At 63.9% G+C, this 20,357-nt stretch overlaps 5 protein-coding genes across 5 annotated transcripts in view; 4 read left to right on the top strand and 1 right to left on the bottom strand.

Moving 5' to 3' along the window:
• CHLRE_09g401145v5 (uncharacterized protein) overlaps window positions 1-2,873 on the top strand; it is a 5,816-nt gene extending 2,943 nt beyond the window's left edge. Inside the window, exons 6-9 of the mRNA XM_043066015.1 lie at window positions 364-480; window positions 669-839; window positions 1,159-1,380; window positions 1,690-2,873. Of these exons, the coding sequence (XP_042921392.1) occupies window positions 364-480; window positions 669-839; window positions 1,159-1,380; window positions 1,690-2,046 (867 nt within the window). The 3' untranslated portion in view covers window positions 2,047-2,873. The remainder of the gene's footprint in view (window positions 1-363; window positions 481-668; window positions 840-1,158; window positions 1,381-1,689) is intronic.
• Window positions 2,874-3,407: 534 nt separating this feature from the next.
• On the top strand, window positions 3,408-6,156 carry CHLRE_09g401108v5 (uncharacterized protein). The gene is made up of 2 exons (XM_043066014.1): window positions 3,408-4,400; window positions 4,673-6,156. The coding sequence occupies exons 1-2, from the start codon at window positions 3,446-3,448 to the stop codon at window positions 5,269-5,271; spliced, it is 1,554 nt and encodes a 517-aa protein (XP_042921391.1). The 5' UTR covers window positions 3,408-3,445; the 3' UTR covers window positions 5,272-6,156.
• Window positions 6,157-6,297: 141 nt separating this feature from the next.
• Window positions 6,298-10,263, top strand: CHLRE_09g401071v5 (uncharacterized protein). Its single transcript, XM_043066012.1, has 3 exons — window positions 6,298-7,870; window positions 8,085-8,488; window positions 8,817-10,263. The coding sequence occupies exons 1-3, from the start codon at window positions 6,493-6,495 to the stop codon at window positions 9,294-9,296; spliced, it is 2,262 nt and encodes a 753-aa protein (XP_042921390.1). The 5' UTR covers window positions 6,298-6,492; the 3' UTR covers window positions 9,297-10,263.
• A 74-nt stretch (window positions 10,264-10,337) lies between these two features.
• On the top strand, window positions 10,338-14,000 carry CHLRE_09g401034v5 (uncharacterized protein). The gene is made up of 4 exons (XM_043066010.1): window positions 10,338-11,704; window positions 11,763-11,793; window positions 12,037-12,467; window positions 12,775-14,000. Exons 1-4 carry the CDS (start codon window positions 10,430-10,432, stop codon window positions 13,462-13,464), a joined length of 2,427 nt encoding a protein of 808 aa, XP_042921389.1. The 5' UTR covers window positions 10,338-10,429; the 3' UTR covers window positions 13,465-14,000.
• A 304-nt stretch (window positions 14,001-14,304) lies between these two features.
• CHLRE_09g400997v5 (uncharacterized protein) lies at window positions 14,305-20,221 on the bottom strand. Its single transcript, XM_001697531.2, has 10 exons — window positions 19,879-20,221; window positions 19,192-19,455; window positions 18,663-18,857; window positions 18,215-18,333; window positions 17,712-17,829; window positions 17,048-17,101; window positions 16,698-16,806; window positions 16,059-16,433; window positions 15,705-15,781; window positions 14,305-15,349 (listed from the first exon to the last, which is right to left on the bottom strand). Exons 1-10 carry the CDS (start codon window positions 20,092-20,094, stop codon window positions 15,215-15,217), a joined length of 1,662 nt encoding a protein of 553 aa, XP_001697583.2. The 5' UTR covers window positions 20,095-20,221; the 3' UTR covers window positions 14,305-15,214.
• Window positions 20,222-20,357: the final 136 nt, after the last annotated feature.

The raw sequence follows: 20,357 nt of genomic DNA, 5'->3' as shown, positions 1-20,357 counted from the left end.
GCGGGGCGGGGCGGGGCGGGGCGGGGCGGGGCGGGCATGGGCTCGTGGCACTGGGCACTGGGCTTGCGGGTAGGATTTGACACCCCGAGCCCATGTGTGTGTGTGGCCTCGTGAACACGTATACACGCTCTTGCACGTAATCTGTGACACACTTTCTCTCACTCGCATCCACACGTACCGCACCTTTCCCGTACACACACCTGCATACACACGCGACGCACCTTTCCCTTGCACACACCTGCACACACACACACACAAACACACACACACACACACACACACACACACACACACGCGTAATGTTTTCCTTGTGCTCTTTAACACACACACACACACACACTCCTCCTACTGCTGCTACTACAGATCCTGGAGCTGGCCCGCTACGTCAACACCACCAGTCGCGCCTCGGGTGCTGCAGGTGTGGTGCTGGGCGGAGACCTCAACTCCAAGCCCGGAACACTGGAGCAGGAGGTGCTGAGGGTGAGTGGGTGGGGGGTCGAGTGGGTGGAAATCCGGTGAGGAAACAGTCGCTCTGCAAGAGAAGCTGCATCCACACACGCTTATCCTCGTCCCATATCTGACCTTCCTTCCGCACTTCCCCCCTCCGCCCCCGCTTGCCCACCCCGCTCCCCCTCCCTCTCCTCCCCTCCCCCCTCCCCGCCCCGCAGGCGCTGCTGCCGCAGCTGCGCGACTCCTGGTCTGAGACGCACGCCCCCGGGGAGGCCGGCTACACGTGCAAGGCGCCCGGCAACACCTTCCCGCCGCGCCGCCAGCCGCCGGAGCGCATCGACTACGTGCTCACCACCCTGGGCGTGGCCGCATGCGACATCAAGTTAGAGGTGAGGGGGAGGGAGAGGGGGGGGGTTGCAAGGATTGGTACAGAGAAGTGTAGCGAAGTAGGGGGGGAGGGGAGGCGGAGGGGGGAGAGGGGAGGAGGGGGGAGGAGGATGGGAGCGGAGGGGGCCAGGAAGAGTGGGGGACGGAGGGCTGGTGCAGCAGCGGGAGCAGGGGCTGCCCGCGGCATCAAGCTGGAGGTAGGGGGTTTCAGGGTAACGTAGTCAGGTGTGTGCGTGCGTGCGGAATGGGCTTGGGCGTTTGGTGCTGACCGCCCCTCCTCCTCCTCGTTCTCCTCTTCCTCCCTCGTGTCCCCCACCCCAGCACACCTCCGAGGGCCACTCCTACTCCGACCACGTGGCGGTGCGGGCGCAGCTGCGGCTGCCCGCGCCCGGCGCGCCCGCCGCCGCGCCGCCGCCCGCGCCCGCGCCTGCCCGGCGGCTGGCGCTGCTAGCGGCGGCGGAGCGGGTGGTGGGCGGCGGCCTGGAGCGGGCGGCGCAGGCGTCTTCGGGGCACATCATGTTCAGCGCGATCATGGCCGTGCAGGTGAGATATTGATAGACAGAAAGATTGGTTGGGGTGGATGGATCTGCAGGGTGCTTTGGGCTTGGTTGCGGGGAAGGCCGAACATCAGAGGGGGGGCTGTGCGCGCTCGGTGATACTTGGAGGACAGGAGGGAGCGTCCGTCCAGTTGGGCGGGACGTAGAGAGCCGTGCCCGCAGGCCACTTTCATTGGCTTCACAGTACCGGTGAATAGCCACCACCCAAATGTACCTAGCTTCGTCTGCAGTCTTCAGTGCATCGTGCACCGCTTTCCCAAACATCCTTTCAAACCCCACACACAACACCACGCAGGCGATTGGCTTCTGCTTCTTCGCCCAGCTCATGGCGCTGCTGGGCAAGTCGCTCCACCCGCACGCCACCTTTGCGCCGCCGCTGGCCGCAATCGTGTGTGCGGCCGGCGCCGCCATTTTCTTCGTCATGGGTGTGGCGGCCGACGGCGGCCAGGCGCGGGCGCTCCAGCAGGCCACGCAGCAGCTGGGCGTGATGGTGGAGGCGGCGGGCGGGCGGCCCGGGCGCGTGGTGACGGCCGGCCTGGGTGGCAGCGGCTCAGAGGCGGCGGGGGCGGCGGGTGCTGGGGATGGCGTGCGGGAGGAGGGCGCGGAGGGCGGGAAAGGCACGGCGGGTGCGGGCAGCAAGAAAAAGAAATGAGGGGGCAAGGTTTGGTGGCCAGGGAGGGGGGGAGTTGAGTGGCGGGAGAGGCTGATTGGAGTAATTTAGATGATCAGTAGTAGTAATTTAACAGCCCGGCAGCTGGGGACGATTGGATGGCTGGCTGAGCGCAGGGCGCCAGGAGACGCGGTCCGTGTTCGAATGGTGTGATTGGCGTCGCGGACGAGAACGAACGAGGCAGACATTGACTGCTTGTGCATCATGGCGAGCGGCTGTCACCGAGGCAATGATTGCAGCACTGCAAGTAAATCGGGTGGTAACGGGCGAGTTTCGGATACAGATGGTATGGTGTGGTGGCATGACCGTGTCAGGTGTGAGGAGCATGCCAGCGCAAGGCAGCGCTTAATCAGGGGCATGAGCGGCGGTCCTCGATCGCTTGGTGCGTATGACGAGTGTGCTGGCTTGACATGTAGGATGGGTGTGTCATTATCATAAGGCGCGGTCCAGACCTTGATGGCGGGCACGCAGTACGGCACTTCGGAGCTGCTCAAAGCAATCTTGAGCCCGAGGATTGCAGACGTCAATGCTATGGTATGCACTCTAAATAGCAAATGTAACTTAACATACGCTCTTACTTGAGTTTGCTGTTGATACTGCGGTTTGCATGATATCGATGGACGTTGACCGCGGCAGCCTTCCTAACGACGGTGATGCTAATGAAGACTGGTCCAAACTGACTCCGGAACTAATACGTGAAGTAGCCAAGCATTTGTCGCCTAACGATGCAGCAATTAACCTGCGCTTGCTTAACGCGGAGACGGCAGCCGCCCTGCGCGAGCGCTACAACATTATTCGTCTAGACCGATGCAACGCCATCCCGTCCAGGGGTGTCGCCATCGCGTGCGCGGAGACCTGGCCTGGCGACGCCTTCGCGCGGCACTGGGGCTGCCCCGAGCCGTGGCGCTCGCTGCCCCTCCCTCGGCGCCTCCGCCTGCTGTGCCTGGCCGCCTCCAGCCACCACCCGCCCAGCCTAGATGCCGCGCTCACCCACTCTGGCGTGCGGCTGTCCTTTGAAGTTTTGCAGGCCGCGGCGGCGGCCGGCGACCTGAACGCTTTCCTTCGCCTGTTGTCGGAGGGCTGCGATTGCGCAATGGCCGCCCTCGAAGCAGCCGCCCACTGTGGCCACCTACACCTCCTGCAATGGGTGTGGTCGGATCCGGATCCGAATCTTCATCTGCGGCAGGCGTTCGGCTGGGCGCGCCACCAGCGCCGCCAGCATGTGCCGCTCGCCGTCAGCGCCTGCGCGGGCGGGCAGGGCCGCGTGCTGACGTGGCTGGAGGGGCTGCTGGCGGCCCAACACCAGCAGGACCAGTACCAGATCCAGGAGCAGCAGTGGCAGTGTGAGCAGTCGCAGCTGCAGCCGCAGTTGCAAATGCAAATGCAGCCGAACCAGCAGGACCAGCAGCCATTGGCGCAAGGGCGCCCTGCAGCCCACGCGCCCAGCACAGCAGCCGCAGCGGCAGCGGGCGTGGCGGCTGCGGCAGGTGCGGCGGGGGGCGCCCATGGCATCGCCAGGTGCAGCATCCAAATCAGCACCGGCTCCGAGCCCGGGCGCAGCCGCCCTGCTGCTGTTCCTGATGCTTTTGCTCTTCCTGTTCCGTGGCCGCGGCGTGTGGTGGGCCTGACGCGGTATGCCTTCTTAGACATGGCGGCCGCCGCCGCCGCCAACGGTCACGTGGGCATTCTGGAGCGGTTGCTGCAGCCGGGCGGACCATACGGCGAGTATAACACCAGGACCAGCCGGCGGGATCACGAGGGCTGCACGCCCGCGGTGTACGCCAGTGTACTGCTTCCCAAGGTGGCCTTTGGCTGCCCCCATGCGGCCCTTGAGCGCCTCTTTCGCGCCTGGGTGCCGGCGAGCCTGCTGGGCGCCCCTGAGGAGTCGCTGTTTCGGCACGCGCTGCTGGGCACGTCGCCGGATTGGGAGCGCAATTGTGACTTTGCGCTGGAGATGACGGCGGCGGGCGAGGCGGCGCTGTTGTCGGTGGTGGAGAGGGGAAGGGCGAGGGGGCCAAGGGGCGGCGCGGAGGAGTGGGAGGACTCGGAGGACTCGGAAGAGGGTGGACAGGAGGAGGATCAGGAGCAGCAGCAGCAGCTGGAGGAGGGGGCGGCGGTGCGCAGGGCCGTGCGCGAGGCAGTGGCGGCTGTCCGGGAGCGTGCCGAGCTGGACCTGAGGCGGGTGGCGGACCGGCCCGGCTTCCTGCAGCGCCTGCACTACCTTCATGCGCGGGGCGTGCGGGTGGGCGAGGTCGAGACGGCCTTTGCAGAGGCGCTGGCGGCGGCGGGCGATGTGGCGGCGCTGGCGCAGCTGCTGGACGGGTGGGGCGTGTCAGGTGGGTGGTGGAGACGGGGCGGGTCAGTTCGGCATGGGCATGGGGATGGGTCATGCGGCAGACTCAGTACGGTTCGCGACATGAGCTATGCGTGGCATGAGCTATGCTATGCGGTGCCGAAGCATGCGGATTGCGGACCACACGCGTGCCAACACTGCATGACATACACACACACACACACACACACGCACACACACGCACATACACACACATACACACACACACACACACACACACACACAACCCCTGCCTTCCGCGTGCCGTCCTCGCAGGCCCCCGGGATGCCCGGCTGCTGTCCGCTGCAGCCCGCGCCGCCGCAGGTGGTGGCCATGTCCCGGTGCTGGCCCTGCTGGCGGAGCGCTTCGGGCCGCGGGTGTTTGTCGAGCACTGCCTGATGGCCGCGGCCGATGGCGGGCACAGCGGCGCACTGCGGTTCCTCATAGCCGCCTGGATGGGCAAGGGGAAAGGGGTCAGGGCAGGGGCAGCGGCAGCGACGCCGGCGCGGCAGGCGGCGCGGGCCCAGCAGGCATCGGCGGCGGGCGGCGGCGGGAGGGCTCGGGGCGAGGATGGAGCCGGCGATGGAGGACACGGCAGTGACAGCAGCGGTGCTGCCGGAGAAGGCAGCAGCCGGGGTGGTGGCGAGGGCGAGGGCGGGGGCGAGGCCGCGGGCTGGTGCCAGCCCGACTGGGCAGCGCTCTTTCGCATTGCTGCGGTGCGGGGGGTTGACGCAGAGGTGCTGGCTAGGGAGGTGCGGGAGCTGTGCGGTAGCGGCCGCGCGGACCCGAGCCTGCTGCGCAATCTGGCGGTGGGCGCCGGCGTGGAAGCTGTGGAGAGGGAGGTGCAGTCCTATCTTCTGTCCTCCCCCTCGTGATGTTCGCCTCGCTCTCATACACGTGTCCGCACTACTGCCCGTTCGCTGGCCACACGCAGCAGCTTACAAGTGACGGAATGCAAGTTTGTTGCGCGGCAATCTAATGTGGCTCAGTGGCTAACTGGATCTTGGAGCAGCAGCAGTAGCCGGTTCTGGTCCTGCTGGTTGATGCACACGTCTGATGAAGGGGTGGAGGGCAAGGAGATGGAGGTCGAGGAGGAGTGGCGGTGGGAGCAGGAGGAGCAGGAGTCGCTGCATATGGATTGCGCATCACCGTATTGCATGTTACCAAACATGGCTGGTGCGTGGCGGCTTCGTTCACTTGGAGGTGTTGGCAGGCTGGTGCCTACCTGACGTCTCACACTGAATCATTGGCTTGCGTGCGCTCGCCAGGGCAGCGTGTTGGGCTGTTGCGCGCGGTAGCTGTGTGCAACAATGTTTGCGGTCACTACTGATCACTGAATGGTCAAGCTCTGATGCCCGCGGCTTTGTATAGATGGAAGGCGGCTGGCGGCGGGATGGTCATCGTGTTGCAGAGGGCGTTGGTGGGGGCGTTAGTCGGAGATGCATAGATAAGAAAGGTCCCCGCTGCCAAGTCCTGACCCCGGCCCGGCCGAATGATTCCTAATCTGCCCGCAAGTCTGCGCACACAGTGTGGTGTGTCCGTCTGCACACGTACCCGAGCCTGGATCCGGCGGCTCGCTCATCCACTGCTGCAGCGCAAAAGGCCCGGGGCTGTACTTCAGGTGCCGTAGTAGTTCGGGTGCATGGATGAGGCGGTGTGGCTAGTAGGCAGTCTCTATCTGGTGATGATCCCCTTGGATCGGTTTCTGCCAGGTTCTTTGAGATCCAGCTTGGCTGGTCACATTGTAACAATAACTTTTAAGGTGCCGGACGGACGGCGTGATGAAGTTAGTTGGTCAAGCCAGTGAAACAAGATGGACCCCACGTGCCCCGCCCCCCATGCCATGCGACCAAAATTGCGATCCAGCCTGGATCGCGCAGCCTTACTGCCCTCGGTCCCAAGCCCCGGCCCAAACTCCTGTCTGCGCAGCCACTTCCTTATAACTTGACAGACACGGCGAGCAGTCCGCACGGCGTAGACAGCCTCATAGCTTGTCACTGCAGGACGACCTTTCCCGCTCTTCCCGCGCGCAATCCCCGCGGCTTCCCGCGCCCGCGACCTTTCCGCCGCGTGGCTGCAAGCTGCAAGCGGAAGAGATGCCTCTCAAGACCGATGACGACTTCAAGCTTTCACCTGAACTCATTGAAGACATCGCCGGGCGACTCCACCGAAACGAGGTTGTGACCAATTTGAAACTGCTCAACAGCAAGGCCGCAGCGGCTCTGCGCGGGAGCTACAGCACTATTCGCCTAGAACATCGCAAGCCCGTCCCGTATCGGAACGTCTACATCGCGTGCGCGGAGACCTGGCCTGGCGACGCTTTCGCGCGGCACTGGGGCCGCCCCGAGCCGTGGCGCTCGCTGCCCTTCCCCCGGCGCCTCCGCCTGCTGTGCCTGGCCGCCTCCAGCCACCACCCGCCCAGCCTGGGCGCCGCACTTACCCACTCTGGCGTGGGTCTGGCACCTGCGGTCATTGAGGCCGCGGCGGCGGCCGGCGACCTTGACGCTTTCCTTCGCCTGGTGTCGGAGGGCTGCGATTGTGCCATGGCCGCCCTCGAGGCGGCGGCGCACTGCGGCCAGCTGCACGTCCTGCAGTGGGTGTGGGAGGAGCTGGAGCCGGGGCTGCAGCTGCGGCAGGCGTTTGACTGCGGTACCGACGAGCTTGGCCATCTGGCAATGTCGGCTTGCGCGGGCGGGCAGGGCCACGTGCTGACGTGGCTGGAGAGCCTCGCCGATCCGCCGACCCAGCCGCCGACGACGGCAGCAGCCGCGGCGGGGGCAGCAGGGGCTGCGGCGACTGGCAGCAAGCACAGCAGCAACCGTGGAGGTCTGGACCACGTCCGGGTGCGTGAGAGGCTGGAGTCTTCCTTCTTCGCAATGGCAAACCAGGCCGCGGTGCACGGCCGTACAGGGCTGCTGGACCGGCTGCTGCAGCCCGATGGCCGTTACGCGGACGCATTTGAGGGGCTTGCAAACTACATGGTCAAGGAGCTTTTCCTGCACATCGGTTCCTTTTGCCCGCTAGCAACCCTGCAGCGCTACCACGCAACCTGGGCTCCCCATGTTTCGGAGGAGGAGATGGTTGTCGTAGCACTGCAAGGCACCACCGCCGACTGGCGGGAGAAGTGCGATTGCATGCTGGAGAAGCTGGCGGCGGCGCTTGAGGAGGAGCGGGCGGCAGCTGAAGCCATGGGGCAGCAAGCTGGCGGGGGGGTGCTGGAGGGGCCAGAGGCGCAGGAGGGGCCCGCCGCGCTTGTGGTGCGGGTGGCACGGTCATACATGCGCGGTTGGGGTCAGTTTGCGGAGCACTGGCCGTCCAAGAATGTTCCAGACTTCATGGAGCGCATGCGCTACCTCACCGCTCTGGGCCTGCCAAGCGGGGAGTGGGAGCCGCAGGTCGCCACGGCACTCGCGGCTACGGGCAACGCGGTGACGCTGAGGCAGCTACTGGATATGTGGAACCCGGCTGCTGCAGGTGGGTCTGGGCGCGACAGGGGGCGCACTGGTTGATTGGTTGCGTCAGGATGTGTGCGTGTCAGATGGTACCGTAATATGCAATCAACGGCTTGGCTGTCGATCTATCCTCTGCAGCTTTGGTGTAGCACTGCACGTGCATGTGCTAGTATCTGCGCGCCTGCCATCTGGCCTGGCCTTGTCCGTGACAGCAGTTTCCCCATCCATGCCTGCAGGACGACGAGAGCACTCCGAGTGGCAGCGCAAATACGGTTACCACGTGCCCGTGCTGGAGCTGCTGGTGGAGCGCTTTGGCGCCGGCGTGTTTGGGCTCGAGGATATCATTGCTGCTGGCGAGTCATACCGCATGCCAGCTCTGCAGTACCTGGTCAACACGTGGGTGCAGGCGCATGCCGCCGGGCAGCAGGACAGCAGCGGCAGCAAGATCGCGGCGGGCAGTGGCGGCGCGCGCGGCTGGGGTAAAGCTCTCAGCTGCGCAGCGGAACAGGGTGCCGACCTGTCGCTGCTGCGGCTGCTGCACGAGCGCTGCGGCGCGGCCATCGACCTGGCGGCGGTGGCGACCGGGGGGAGCGAGGACAGCATCCAGTGGGCCGTGGGCACATTGAGAGCGGCAAGGAGGGTGAGCCCGGGGCGGATCTGGCATGGGCGTAGGGGGGGTTAGTTCATTCCAATCCCAAGTTTAGCCATTCCCAACCCACGTGGGCATTTGGTCAGGGAAGGGCCTGGATGTGGTATGTGTGCAAGCACAAAGCCGGACGCCGATCGGGGTGGCACGAGCGAGGTTCTTTGTTTTGTGGGTACGTCCAAGCCCTTCTTGCTTGACGGACACGACATAGCGTACGGAGCCACCTAGCACGCTTGCTCGAGACACCTACAGTAGAATGGGCACGCTTCCCTGATGTTCCGCCATTTCCCTGCCTGCTGCCCTCCAATGCCGTGGCCGACAGGACGCATCACTCACCGCCGACCAGGTGTGGCGCATTGCCGAGTTCGGCAACCTGGCGGCGGCGGCCTGGGTCCTGGACCACGGCCTGCTGTCGCCGCGCGGCAGGGCCCTGCCGCACCCGGCGGATTGCCCCTGCATCTCTGCGTTCAAGCCTGCTGGCGACTACGAATGCTGGACCATTGGAGACCGGGGTCCGGTCAACTGCATTCGACTGTGGGTGGCACGCCGCGCCATGGCGGCGGCCGCAGCACCGGCGGGCTCGAGGGCTCACCAGGCTAAGGAGTGGGTGCGGCTGGAGGCGTTGGTGGCGAATGGCATGCCGCACCAGAAGGCGTGGCTGCGTCGGCAGCGGCCGCAGGAGCTACAGCAGGCAGTGGCGGCGTATGAGGAGGAGGAGGAGAAGGAGAAGAAGAAGAAGAAGCCCGCGCAGCCGCAGCAGCCGCAGGCAAAGGTGAAGACGCGGTCGAGCCGTCGGCGTTAGATGGGAGCCGGGGCTGCACACAAGGGCGCAGCAAGGCTGCCGTCCTCAGGTCGTGGGCTTCGGGCTTTGCCAGCCTTCTGGCGGCTTCTTAGATCATGCACAAGGCCGCAGTGTTTTCCGGATGACGTGAAAGTGCACAGTTTGTTTAGACGTGTACCGTAGTTGGCGTCACATGGACTGTGGCTATGGCAGGGGCAGCAGAAGTGACGAGAAATGGCAATGCAGGGATTGCGCAACTAGAGGTGAAAGCGTGCGAGTGTCGAAGGTGGAAATGAGCTAACGCGCAAACGGCTTGCGGTACGGTATCGGTCGTGCGTGCATGCAGATTAGGTCGTCTGGTTGACCCGTCTGGGTAGACCAAGAAAGTGAGTGAGGCCTGTGAGGGCATGATATATGTGGCCGTGCCGTTTACGTTTGATGCGGACTAATGCGACACAAAGGGCGACATCATAGCTCCAGCCGCCGCCAAGGTGACAGCGGGGCGCAGTGACATGCTATCAAAGGATTGGCGAGGCCTGGCGTGTTTTCTTGGTTTAGCATGTTGCGGCGGTAACTGCGCCTAATTGCCCCGAGGCCATTGCGTCTAATTGCTCCGAGGCATCCAGGCGAGGCCACAGGGCGCATCCGCTCCAAGATCCGCTCCACCAGGCTATAGACCACGCAGCACGCTACCAAACGCCAGATGACGGCCTGTACGATACTCCAATATCGCAGCCATGACATGCCATGCTTTTTGTCGTTAGGGGCCGAGAGGCGAGAAAGCCGGGTTGGAAGCGGGCCTGGCGGGCAGGGGGGCCTGCGGCATGGCTAGCATGGCCAGGATGTCAGCAGCCGGCGGTGACAGATACGGCATACAGTATGTGTGAAAGCGGTGTCAAGGAGGGACATTAAGATGATCATTTCCCGTAATCCCGCTGTGTCCTGCGGTGTCTGCAAGCGGAAACGTGAACACTGCGATCCAAGAATCCAGCGGGCTACCTGTCGTCGCGCCTGCCCCTACAAAGTACAAACCCCCCGGCACATCTGCATTATGTGAATCCATGCACACGCGTTCACATGGCTTGAACCTTGAACAGTACATATATTCCCGCGAGTGCTCCTATCGCTGCCACCGGCCTCTTTGCCTGGCAAGAATGCCTCTCAAGACCGATGACGACTTCAAGCTTTCACCTGAACTCATTGAAGACATCGCCGGGCGACTCCACCCAAACGAGGTTGTGACCAATTTGAAACTGCTCAACAGCAAGGCCGCAGCCGCCCTGCGCGGAAGCTACAGCACTATTCGCCTAGAACATCGCAAGCCCCTCCCGTATCGGAGCGTCTACATCGCATGCGCGGAGACCTGGCCCGGCGACGCCTTCGCGCGGCACTGGGGCTGCCCCGAGCCCTGGCGGTCGCTGCCCTTCCCGCGGCGCCTCCGCCTGCTGTGCCTCGCCGCCTCCAGCCACCACCCGCCCAGCCTGGACGCCGCACTCACCCACTCTGGCGTGGGTCTGGCACCTACGGTCATCGAGGCCGCGGCGGCGGCCGGCGACCTGGACGCTTTCCTTCGCCTGGTGTCGGAGGGCTGCAATTGCGCAATGGCCGCCCTCGAGGCGGCGGCACACTGCGGCCACCTGCACATCCTGCAGTGCGCCTGGTACTACAGTCTGGAGGGGATAAGGCTGCGGCAGGCGTTCGGCTGCGGCCCCGAGGAGGTGCGCCAGCTGGCAGTGTCAGCTTGCGCGGGCGGGCAGGGCCACGTGCTGACGTGGCTGGAGAGCCTCGCCGATCCGCCGGCCCAGCCGCCGCCGACGGCAGCCGCGGTGGGGGCAGCAGGGGCTGCGGCGACTGGCAGCAAGCATAACAGCAACCGTGGAGGTCTGGACCACGTCCGGGTGTGTGAGAGCCTGGAGTCTTCCTTCTTCGCGATGGCAATTGAGGCCGCGGTGCACGGCCGTACAGGGCTGCTGGACCGGCTGCTGCAGCAGCACCCAAGCGGCCGCTACACGGACGCATTTGAGGGGCTTGCAAACTACATGGTCAAGGAGCTTCTCCTGTGCATCGCTTCCTTTTGCCCGGTAGCGACCCTGCAGCACTACCACGCAGCCTGGGTGCCCAAAGTCATCCGGGTCGCGGAGGAGGAGCTGACAATTGCAGCTCTGCGCGGCACCACCGCCGACTGGCGGGAGAAGTGCGATTACATGCTGAAGAAGCTGGCGGCAGCGCTTGAGGAGGAGCGAGCGGCGGAGCCAGACGGCGGCGCAGTGCCTGACGCACCCACGCTTGCGGCGCGCAGAGCCTTGCAGGACATGAAGAATTACTACCACTTCGCAGAGTACTGGCCGTCCAAGAATGTTCCAGACTTCATGGAGCGCATGCGCTACCTCACCGCTCTGGGCCTGCCGAGCGGGGAGTGGGAGCCGCAGGTCAGCGCAGGTCGCCACGGCACTTGCGGCTGCGGGCAACGCGGTTGCGCTGAGGCAGCTACTGAATGAGTGGAACCCGGCTGCTGCAGGTGGGGCTGGTGCCTGGGGGGCGCGACAGGGAGGTCCAACGCATCGGACTGGGTTCTGCCTGGGGCATGTTGTCACGGCCCCACCCTTCCAAAACAAGGGAACGGTGTTGTGCTGCAATGAAAAAGCAAGCAAATTCTATTGATGCGTTTGCCAACGTACGTCGACGCGTACTTGTGCCGGCGCTTCTGTGACAATGCCCCCGGACCCGGTCGCGCACTGCTCTTGCATGTCCGTTCTCGCAGGGTCCACGGCTGCTGCACAGAGGGAGATCAGTGAGCTCCTGGGGCAGGCCGTGAGCTGGGGCCACGTGCCCGTGCTGGAGCTGCTGGTAGAGCGCTTTGGCGCTGGCGCGTTTGGGATCGAGGATATCATGGCTGCTGGCGAGTCGAACCGCATGCCAGCTCTGCAATACCTAGTCAACACGTGGGTGCAGGCGCACGGTGGCGGGCAGCAAACCAGCGGCAGCAACAGCACCGGGATCGCAGCGGGCAGTGGCGACGATGGTGACTGGGACGAAGTTTTCAGTTGCGCGGCGGGACAAGGTGCCGATCTGTCGCTGCTGCGGCTGCTGCACGAGCGCTGCGGCGCCGCCATCGACCTGGCGGCGGGGGCGGCCGGCGGGAGCGAGGAAACCATCCAGTGGGCCGTGGGCACATTGTGGGCGGCAGGGAAGGTGAGTCGGGGGCGGTTGGTGCTGACGTTGGGGTTTTGTGGTATGCTGGTCTGTATTGTATGTGTGCGTACGGAGCCGTTGAAGTCAGAGTTGGACAGGGAGGAGATTTTCGCCAAGGCCGTGAACTCCATCAGGCCAGATCATCGCCTGGGACAGCATGTGGGCCGACAGGTGCATCTGCCAGGCGTGACGGACACTTTGCCCCGGACCGTTAAGCATGCTTGCACAACCCATCTGATTATGGACGTTTTACCTTGTTTATTCACCATTTCCGTGCCTGCCCTCCAATGTATGCCGTGGCCGACAGGACGCATCACTCACCGCCGACCAGGTGTGGCGCATGGCCGGGGTCGGCAACCTGGCGGCGGCGGCCTGGGTCCTGGACCACGGCCTGCTGTCGCCGCGCGGCAGGGCCCTGCCGCATCCGGCGGATTGCCCCTGCATCTCTGCGTTTGAACCTGACGACGAGTGCGGCGACAGTGAGCCCCGCCCGAGCTACTGCATTTGGCTGTGGGTGGAACGCCGCGCCATGGCGGCGGCCGCAGCACCGGCGGGAGGGGAGAGCTCGGCGATGCGCCTGGCAGAGCAATGGGTGCGGCTGGAGGAGTTCATGGAGAAGCTGGTCAGGCGCCACGGCATGCCGCACCAGAAGGCGTGGCTGCGTCGGCAGCGGCCGCAGGAAGTTGTGCAGGCGTTGCAGGCGTACAGGAAGGAGAAGCAGAAGAATGCGCAGCCGCAGCAGCAGCCACCGCAGCAGCAGCAGAAGCCGCCGCAGCCGCAGCCGCAGCAGCAACCGCAGGAGAAGCCGCCGCAGCCACAGCCGCAGCAGAAGCCGCAGCAGCAGAAGCCGCTGCCGCAGCAGCAACCGCAGGAGAAGCCGCCGCGGCCGCAACCGCAGCCGCAGCAGCAAGCGCAGGAGAAGCCGCAGGAGAACCTCGAGGAGAAGCCGCCACAGCAGCAGGCGAAGATGAAGACGCGGTCAAGCTCTCGGCGTTAGACAGCGGAGTTGCGGGTTGTCATGTATGACTAGTGGGCGCAGAAGACGTGACTGTCGGTCGTACAGATAATGTAGGTTGTGTTCGGTTGCGTCGGGTTGGGTTTAGACATTCAAGGGAGGAGGTCACAGGCGAAGCCACTGCACGAGCACCGGGCAAATGACATTGGCGTGCATGTGGGTATTAAGGCAGGTAAAATGTGTCTTGCGCAGGTTGCTTTTTGTAAGCAGGTTTGACTGGATTTGGCGTTTGGTGGACTGAGTTGTGGATATAGCATACGTATGACTGGCGGCAACAACGGCAGGCAAGCAATGGCACAGCAGGGATGGCGAGGCCGCATACGCAGGAGGCATAGAGGTTGAGTGGCAGGTCATGGGAATACAGCATATTGCAGAGCATTTGAGGTCCGCTCAGGAGCAGGCCAATTGCGGGACTGGCTTGAGGTAAGCCGAGAGAAGTACGGTAAGCAAGGGCTTTACAAGGGGTTGCAGGACAGCGCAGGCGGTGTGACGGAATTCTCATGTAAAGTTTGCTGGCTGCAGCACAACTACGGGCTGGCTGCAAGGCATCAATAGCGGTTGGCATAGCTTGGAGATTTGAAGCAGACCCTAGGCCAACCTGCATGTGTGCAGCAGAGAACGGCAGCCAGCGGCGCCGCCGTGCCAGAGGCTGCATTCCACAAGGACTGGTACCCGAGAGGTACCGGTACTTCCTGTAGCTGGTGTGGCGGGCTGCCAGCCACATCCGGAGGTCCTTTCAGCGCTACCATGCTCAGCACCGCTTCGCCCTGCAGTGCGACTGCGCGAAGAAGACTGACTGACGGGAGGGTACCACGTGCTCGGGAAAAGCTGGGATTACACGCAAGGAGCGGCGGGGAGTGGCTTGCAGTAAGGCCCTTTCCTGGACCAGCATAAAAGACCCCGGGTGCTCACCAGCCCCAAGGGTAGAGTACACGGCGGGCAGTGGTTGCAAGGTTGGAGCGCCTACGCAGGAGTGCCTTCAAGCATTGCACCATGGCCTCGTGCGACCACGTGAGGATCCCACAGCCGAGCATTCTTCTGGCTTCAAGCTGCAAGCAGCACCATCGTCGCATTCCTATCCCCTCTCTTTCCCTTCCTTTGGAGCTGTCATACCGTGGGGCCAAAACGGGATTCCCCTGGTAATCATGTCAAGCACCCGCCTGCCTGCAGCTGACTGCATACTTATCATCAAATTTCGCCATGTACGCTGGGCACACCAACTATCGTGCCCATCTGCTGCCTAATGTGTACAACGCCGGGGCCCATGCCGAGCTTGCCGCTACGCGCTCCACCTCTTGCGCATAAAATCCAAGAAATCAACACTCAGCCTGCACCCGCTGACAGCAGCAAAGACACAAGACAAAACCGAAGACAACCAAAGCGACCGAAAAACGACGAAACATCAAGCCTCCCGAAATCAGTTGTAAGCACGGGTTTACTTGCCACGCACACACGCGCTTATGCTAGGTCTGACCGGACTTAACACGCGTGCGGGGTTGCCTTGCTGTTAGCGCCCCACGTAATCACTGAGCCGCCGCGCAAGAACACGAGCTGCCTTCGCGCCCTCCTCATCGGCCACACAACAGCACCCACACATGTGCTGCCCGATTAATGGTGTAACTGTGCCCCACACCGTCCTTCTTTTGAAGGCTCCATATCCACAATCCGTGTGTGCTCCAGCAAGCCACGCAACCGCCGGCGACATCTAAGCGACACCAGCCCTGCGTCACGTTCAATCGCGCTTGTACTTCTCAAACTCGGTCTTGTTGGCTCCGCTGCTGGCGCCGCTGCGCTGCGTGACGCCCTTGGCGGCGGCGGCGGCGGTGCTGGCGGCGCTCTCGCCAATCGACACCCCCACCAGCGCAACCTGCGCAGGCAAGCGGAAGGACAGGCAGGCACGTGGGCGGGCAGACAGAAGCAGCATGTAGGAGATTGTAAGGCCGTGCCATGAAAGGCCGCCACGCACTCCTGCGGCTTCTCGCCACGCCTTAAAAGCTGTCGCCCTGAAATTCCTTGCCAGCGCATGGAGTCTCAGCACTAAGCCCGTCAAACACGTGCACACATGCCGTACTGTCGCGTCGCTTACCCCCATGTCCCCGGTCCCTGTCATGCCTCTTCCTCTTTCTCCTCTTCGTTGTCGCCCTCTCCTCCCTCCTCCTCCCCGGCTTCCTCCCCCATTCGCTCCTCCCTTTCCCCGCTGCCGCAGCCCCGCATGCACCCACCTTGTAGGTTAGGAAGCCCAGTGCCGCCAGGAACAACTGCCAGGCCGCGGTGGGGCCGGTGGCGGCGGCGCCGGCAGCTGCACAGGGGCCGAGGAAAGAGCTGAGTCATGATGATGCTGACAACGACGATGATGCATGAGTACACCGGTCGTTGACCACATGTCTGGTGGTAGAGTCCACGAAACGACCGCCACACCATCACGCCAGCTGATGGCCCATCCGTCCAAGCCACGCGCCCGACAGGAGCATCTTCACGGACCCTTTCCAGGCTCCCACAACCACCCTACCACAATACACATCCCCAACCCGCCGCCCCAACCCGCATCCCCAGCCCCCGCCCTTGCACGCACTCACCCGCCTCTTCCTGCCCCAGCAGCGCCAGCCCCAGCGCCGCGCTGGCGCACACAAAGCCCAGCCGCAGCGGCGTCGAGCCGAACACGCGCGCCACCACACCCGACGACGTCGTCTCATCCGCCCCCGACTCATACCCCTCCTGCGACTGCTGGCTCACTGACTGCTGCCCCTGCTTGGCGCCGCTGCTACCATTTACGCTGCTGGTGCCGCTGCCATAGACGCCGTGACGCACGTTAGTGCCAGAGCCGCTGCGGTTGTTGCTGCTGCTGCTACTGCCGGCCTCGCCCCTCAGCGCCGCCGCCTGCCTGCTACTGCCGCTGGCCGCCACCATCACGTGGTCCACGCCACGCATCAGCAGCCACTGGTACACCAGGCCTGCAGGTGGGCAGTGCAGCACACACACACACAAGGCAGTGTGCGTCAGAAAAGGAAAGCACACAAAAGGGAGATGGCGGAACTGTCGTGTATGTTACGCTACGTGTGTGGTATGCTGCCAGGTGAGTGAGCGTCGCCCCATGGCCCCATCCTCCCCTTTCCTCCCCATCCCACGCCAAGCCAGCCGCAGCGGCCCTGCCCGCCACCACACGCCACCGCTCGCCACTCTAACATACCCGCCACCATCCCCAGCCACCCACTCACCCACGATGCCGCCCGCCGCGTACGGCAGCGCCGCCGCCGTGCCGCCGGTCAGAGCCGCCAGCGAGGCGCCACTGGCCACCAGTAGCGCCGTGGTGGCGGCCAGCCGCTTCTGTGGAGGTGTAACAAGTGCCGCCTTGTGTCAGGAAAGCAGGTGGGGACGGCGTGTTTACGTGTGTGATTGCGTGCTGTGGGAGGGGCGTCAGACCGCGGCGGTGTTGAGTTTGTGGGGTCGCTCTCTTTGTACGGCCCCTTGGCCTTACAAAGTACAGGTATCGACTGCGGGGCCCAGCAACAGCTCGTGTACGTAACTTCCCCCGGCGCCCCCCACTGCCGCCCCTCTAGACCCGCACCTTGAGGTCTGTGTAGTCGTTCATGTTGAGCGACCACAGCGCCGCCGCCTGGTCCTGTGTGTGTGTGTGTGTGTGGGGGGGGGGGGGTTGTAAATACCAGCCCAAACTAAACCAAAACCAACGAAAACGAGAGTGCAGGCAGAGGCGTTAGTTGCGAGCGATAATACTTATGGGATGTGGGTCGAGGCGTCGTGGAGCAGCAGGACGAGCGGCGCCGGCGAGAAATGTCGCCGCCCGGGCTCGGTGACGCGCACAACAGCACAAGACAGGCACGCGGACGCGACAAGCAAAACCCACGACTTACCTGGCGACCAGGAAAGCAGCCCCGACGCCAGGCAGGGAGCGTCGGGCCAGGAGCACGACATGTGGGAAAGGGGCAAGGCAAAAATCGGAAGGGCAGGGCACAGGGGTTGCAAGGATGTTTGGAATGCCGGTACAGGGGGGCGATGAGGTGGCAGGCACAAGGTAGGAGAATTGAGCAGGGAGGCACGTGAGCAGGGAGCAGGGTCAGCAGAGGCGAGGATGTGAGAGGAGAGGACATTTGCCAGATGACTAGACCGCATGATGCGAATCATGCATCAAAGCATGACATCCCACCAAACCGCAATCCCACCCCACCCCTGCCCCACTGCAACCCGCAACCCCGCCCCTCCCGACCTCGCACCTTGGTCAGCACCACCGCCTGCTCTCCCTCGCCATACACCACCGCGCCCACAGGCACAGGCGTCAGCAGCGCCGCGCCCTCGCCCACCTTGCCACCCAGGGGCCGACGGCAAACGAATCTGCGCGCCCCGCCATACGTGAGTTAGCGTGTGAATGTGTGGGCGGGCATTCGGACAAGAGCACATACCGTACAGTAAACCGGCGGCTCAGCAACACCACGGTCGTGTTTATTATACGTTGTCTGACCGCCCCTGACCAGATTGTCGCCTTCTCAGGAAGTTTTCTGGCTGCCCTGCACAACGATAAAATATAAACTCCCCAGACGCCCAGTGCCGTTTCTCCTTGCAGCGCGACTGCTTCCTTACGGATTGGTTCAGACTTTACCCCAAGACGCACGCAGCCGCTCCGCACCGGACTCCGCCCTCTCGGTTCTGGGTATCGCTTTATCGACACTGTACGTCGACCACACGCCCCACCTCCCACCTCCCCACGCGCCCAGCCCACCTGTCCATGTGCCCTGTGCGGCTGCTGCTGACGTCCATCTCGTCCAGGTACCAGGTGCCGGCCTCCAACCCCACCAGCACGCCCGCCAGAGGACCCAGCTCCGGAACCAGGAAGCTGACCTGTGTGTGTGCGCGTCAGTAGGTCGCGAGTGAGTGCGTCAGGGACGTCGTATCAGGAGACAACGCAGCCACATTGGGGGTGGGACGAGGTGACGGTCCGCAACAACGGGGCCGGCGGGACGGGTGAAGCGGAACAGCCGCGGGAAGCTAACCGACAGCCTCGCTCAGGGACTCGGCACACCGTCATCAAGCCCTGTCATTAGCAGCCCGTCCCGCCCTCCCATCCCCTTCTCCTCTGGGCCTCCAGATTACATTCGGGATTTAACTTCCCATCGCTTTTTTCCCCTACAGCCCAAAGCTCAGGGGCCTCCCTCCCTGCCCTGCCTCACCTCGTCCACCATGCCCTCCTGGAAGCGCCGCTTGGGCGGGGCCGGCGGCGGCGGGCGCCCCACCAGCGGCGCCGACTGGGAGGACGACGGCGGCGGCGTTGCTGTTGAAGGTGCTGACGAGGAGGAGCCATTGGCGGCCGGCGGCGACGGCGGCACAAAGGCGCTGCAGTCGGCGCCCACCTCCGAGTCGATCAGCTGATGGGTTCCGGCAATGTGGGGATGGTGGCCAGGGCAGGAGGCGAAAGGGTTAGACTGGGGAAAGGCAGGGGCGGGCGGAGGCGGCAGGGGCAGGGGGCGGTAGGCTTGGTGCATGGTTTTGTCAGGCGGGTGTGTGAGGGGTGCGTATGCAGATTCCCGAGCCCGCCATACCGCGCCAGGCCTCCTAGCACCTAGCCGCGTGCGCTGCCGCAGGCACATGCGCACGTGCCCGAAAGGCTGTGTCGGAAACCGAAGGCCTAACCCCGCTGTCATCCCACTAAGCACCCCCTGGTGACCGCGCCGGCCGCCGCCGCCAGTCCTGAGGTCTTACCTGGCACATCTCGGCGGTGTGCGCGCGGGACTCCACGGGGTCGTTGACGGGCGAGACACGCTGTATCGCGGCACGGCCGTTGACTCCAATCAGGCAGACGTTGACCGCCGAGTAGGGGTCCGACAGCGCCGCGCCGCGGCTGGTGCCGGTGGTGAAACGCACCGTGTACACGGTCAGCGGCGGGTTTGTGGACGACTCAGAGGAATGGGCGGAGGAGCTGGAGGAAGGTGCGACCTCCTGGGCCGGCAACACGTGGTGCTCGCCCTGCAAGCGGGAGAGGGCGCCCAGGGAGGGGAGCATGTCGGGTCGGGCTGTATCATGTTCCGCGGGGGAATGTCGAGACGGTTCGGCTCCCAGTGCGCGTTTCAGGCACGCACAGCCCTCAAACTATCCGTTCAGACTCGTTAAATGTCCAAGGGTACTTGCAAAGCAGCACAGTGACCGGCATGCGTGTGACGCAGTCAGCGACTAGCGACTTTGAAGGCACGCGCTCTCGAGCTTGCGGAGGCCCGAGCGCACGATTTTGATGCCCGCGAAATCCACTCCGAGCAGGCCCGACTCAGGAAAAGGCATATCAAGCGCAGCCGAAATGTTTCGAACCCCCGCGACACCGTCAGACCGCACGGTCGCGGAGGGTCTAAAATGCTTTCGTTATCACTGGAGACTATATCGCTGACATTTGCGTACCTGAGAGGACGGCCGGGGCTCGCTATAGAGCACCTTTGGCAACACCCACTGCGACGGGGGAGCGACTCCATAGCCTGGGCCCGACCTGCCATCACGCTTATCACGGCCAGCGTGCGCCACGCAACAACGCCGGTGCGCGAAAGGCAGTGCGTTGCTCTTTAACCGCCTCGTCGGAAGCACAAGGGACCCCGAGACAGCTCCCGACGCTATTTGCATAGTTCCGTTTGGTCGTAGACACTAACTCGAGACACGTCGGGTTCGAGAAAGGCAGAGAGACTCTGAGAAACCACTCCGAGGCAGCCCTAGCGGCGATTTTCCCGAGGTAAGGGAATTGCGATATGCCTGACGGATTATGACGAGTAATGAATGTACTAGGCAGCTTTGGAGGAAGCTTTCGACCGCGGATGGCGACTCACAAATCAAGCTCGATCCGTTTCATGCATTGTCGTGTTGCTGCCTTGCTGCATTCCTATGTATGT

The sequence above is a fragment of the Chlamydomonas reinhardtii genome, chromosome 9 (genome assembly GCF_000002595.2).
Source record: "Chlamydomonas reinhardtii strain CC-503 cw92 mt+ chromosome 9, whole genome shotgun sequence".
NCBI lineage: Eukaryota > Viridiplantae > Chlorophyta > Chlorophyceae > Chlamydomonadales > Chlamydomonadaceae > Chlamydomonas > Chlamydomonas reinhardtii.
Note: the sequence above shows the minus strand (reverse complement) of the source record. Positions and strands in the feature narration are given on the sequence as shown.

Coding starts and splice junctions, on each gene's coding strand:
- CHLRE_09g401108v5 (XM_043066014.1), top strand. CDS start 3,446: ATGCAGCCGAACCAGCAGGACCAGCAGCCATTGGCGCAAGGGCGCCCT. Junction 4,401..4,672: donor GGACGGGTGGGGCGTGTCAG/GTGGGTGGTGGA, acceptor CCGTCCTCGCAG/GCCCCCGGGATGCCCGGCTG.
- CHLRE_09g401071v5 (XM_043066012.1), top strand. CDS start 6,493: ATGCCTCTCAAGACCGATGACGACTTCAAGCTTTCACCTGAACTCATT. Junction 7,871..8,084: donor GTGGAACCCGGCTGCTGCAG/GTGGGTCTGGGC, acceptor CCATGCCTGCAG/GACGACGAGAGCACTCCGAG. Junction 8,489..8,816: donor CATTGAGAGCGGCAAGGAGG/GTGAGCCCGGGG, acceptor CGTGGCCGACAG/GACGCATCACTCACCGCCGA.
- CHLRE_09g401034v5 (XM_043066010.1), top strand. CDS start 10,430: ATGCCTCTCAAGACCGATGACGACTTCAAGCTTTCACCTGAACTCATT. Junction 11,705..11,762: donor GCGGGGAGTGGGAGCCGCAG/GTCAGCGCAGGT, acceptor GCGCTGAGGCAG/CTACTGAATGAGTGGAACCC. Junction 11,794..12,036: donor GTGGAACCCGGCTGCTGCAG/GTGGGGCTGGTG, acceptor CCGTTCTCGCAG/GGTCCACGGCTGCTGCACAG.
- CHLRE_09g400997v5 (XM_001697531.2), bottom strand. CDS start 20,094: ATGCAAATAGCGTCGGGAGCTGTCTCGGGGTCCCTTGTGCTTCCGACG. Junction 18,334..18,662: donor AGGAGGGCATGGTGGACGAG/GTGAGGCAGGGC, acceptor GCACACACACAG/GTCAGCTTCCTGGTTCCGGA. Junction 17,830..18,214: donor CGCACAGGGCACATGGACAG/GTGGGCTGGGCG, acceptor CGGGGCGCGCAG/ATTCGTTTGCCGTCGGCCCC.